The 1,546-nt window shown below is 44.3% G+C and overlaps 1 protein-coding gene across 1 annotated transcript; it reads right to left on the bottom strand.

Annotated features, from left to right (window-relative positions):
• Positions 1 to 311: 311 nt before the first annotated feature.
• On the bottom strand, positions 312 to 1,214 carry LOC148139396 (putative G protein-coupled receptor 139). Its single transcript, XM_087980925.1, has one exon. The coding sequence runs from the start codon at positions 1,212 to 1,214 to the stop codon at positions 312 to 314; it is 903 nt and encodes a 300-aa protein (XP_087837051.1).
• Between the last annotated feature and the right edge of the window lie 332 nt (positions 1,215 to 1,546).

Here is a 1,546-nt window from a genome sequence, read left to right on the forward strand (position 1 = left end):
CGATTTCAAATAAACCTGTTGGACTGCAAACTGCTGTCATGTGACTTCTCACTCTCGCAAGGAAAGGGGTGATGTGTTCACTTGGTCCAAGGGCTAGAGAACAGTAATAGAGAAATAATCAGAGAAAGGACTAATAGACATGAACTAGTCCTCATGTCAAGCCACACACGTGTACATCTCACGGATGAAGAAAACAATTTCTTCTCTTCTCCCAGTTGCACGGAACATAACAGGGAAATTCAAGTGAAGTCCCGAAACTAGAGAGACCTCAGCGAAGGACATAAACTGTACACCCGTCTCAACCGCATTTCTTATTTTGATGTAGGGATACATTCACTGATGAGAGTGAAGGGATATTTCAGAGCCCTCTTCAGCTCCTCTCTGAATTTACTCTGGGTCAGGACATAAAGGGCAGTGTTTGTACAGGAGCTCAGGTAGAAGAGCATACTCCCAGATATGTCAGCGATCATAACAGGATGGTCATAACTTCGAAACAAATGGGCGTTAGTAATCTCCATCAGTAAGAAAACACTGACCTTGGTCATCCACAATAATATAAAACTGCCCGAGACAACAAACAGCAGGATGATGGATTTCCGCCTGTTGACCATCTCTGCATCTCCTCTCTGGTCCCTGTTACTGGGACCGCGGAGAACCCTGCGTGCCCGATTTGCCAAGACAATGTGCCTGACGGTCAGAGCATTGAACAGCAGGATCAGGAGATAGGGGATCAATGGGTTCAGCAGATGGTGGATCCAGAAAAACACCAGCCATCCTGGCAAGATGAAGAACTCTGGTCTGTTGCCACAGCCCCAGGGCACACCACCCCATGTGCCCAAAGATTGGAATTTGTAGTAAAATGGAATGTTTCTCAAAATGCTCACTGACCAGACAATGGTTACCACTGAGGCTGCTGTTCTGGCAGAGCAATACCTGGCTTTCAGATTGTGGCAACAAATGGCCACAAAGCGATCAATGGTGAAAGCGATGGTCAACCAGACAGAGCAGTCAATAGCAGCATAGCCCATGATGATGTTAAAACTGCACACCGTTGTGTAAAACAGGAAGGAAACTGGGAAATATTTGAAACCAAGTGTTGTGAGTATTACACTGAATACAATGACGAGAAGATCTGCTGTTGCCATGGAAATGAGGTAGGTGGATATACCTTTGGTGATGCCACACTTTCCACGAGAGAGAATCACAATCGTCATTAGGTTAGCTGGAAGAGACATTGAAAAATTATTCGACATGTGGGATCATGAACCTTCACTGCTGCAGTAGGCATCAGTATCAAAAACAGGACAGGGACAGTCACAGCAAGAAGTACAAGAAGGATTTTAAATGGATAACCACCAGATGCCCAGAAATACTTTATCATCTACGGTGTATGTCTTAGAAATGATAAATTTTGTAATTAAGGAAGGGCATAATCAAGATTGACCAAGTTCCCACAGCCAGAATTATAGATAGTTGCTGTTAATTTTTTGTGTGATGCTGATTGAGGGAGAGGGATTGGTGAGGAAACCAAGTATTACTGGTGCCT

This window comes from Chiloscyllium plagiosum, unplaced genomic scaffold (assembly GCF_037043375.1).
Source record: "Chiloscyllium plagiosum isolate Xiang-an unplaced genomic scaffold, Cpla_swu_hap1 HiC_scaffold_38, whole genome shotgun sequence".
In the NCBI taxonomy this organism is placed as follows: Eukaryota; Metazoa; Chordata; class Chondrichthyes; order Orectolobiformes; family Hemiscylliidae; genus Chiloscyllium; species Chiloscyllium plagiosum.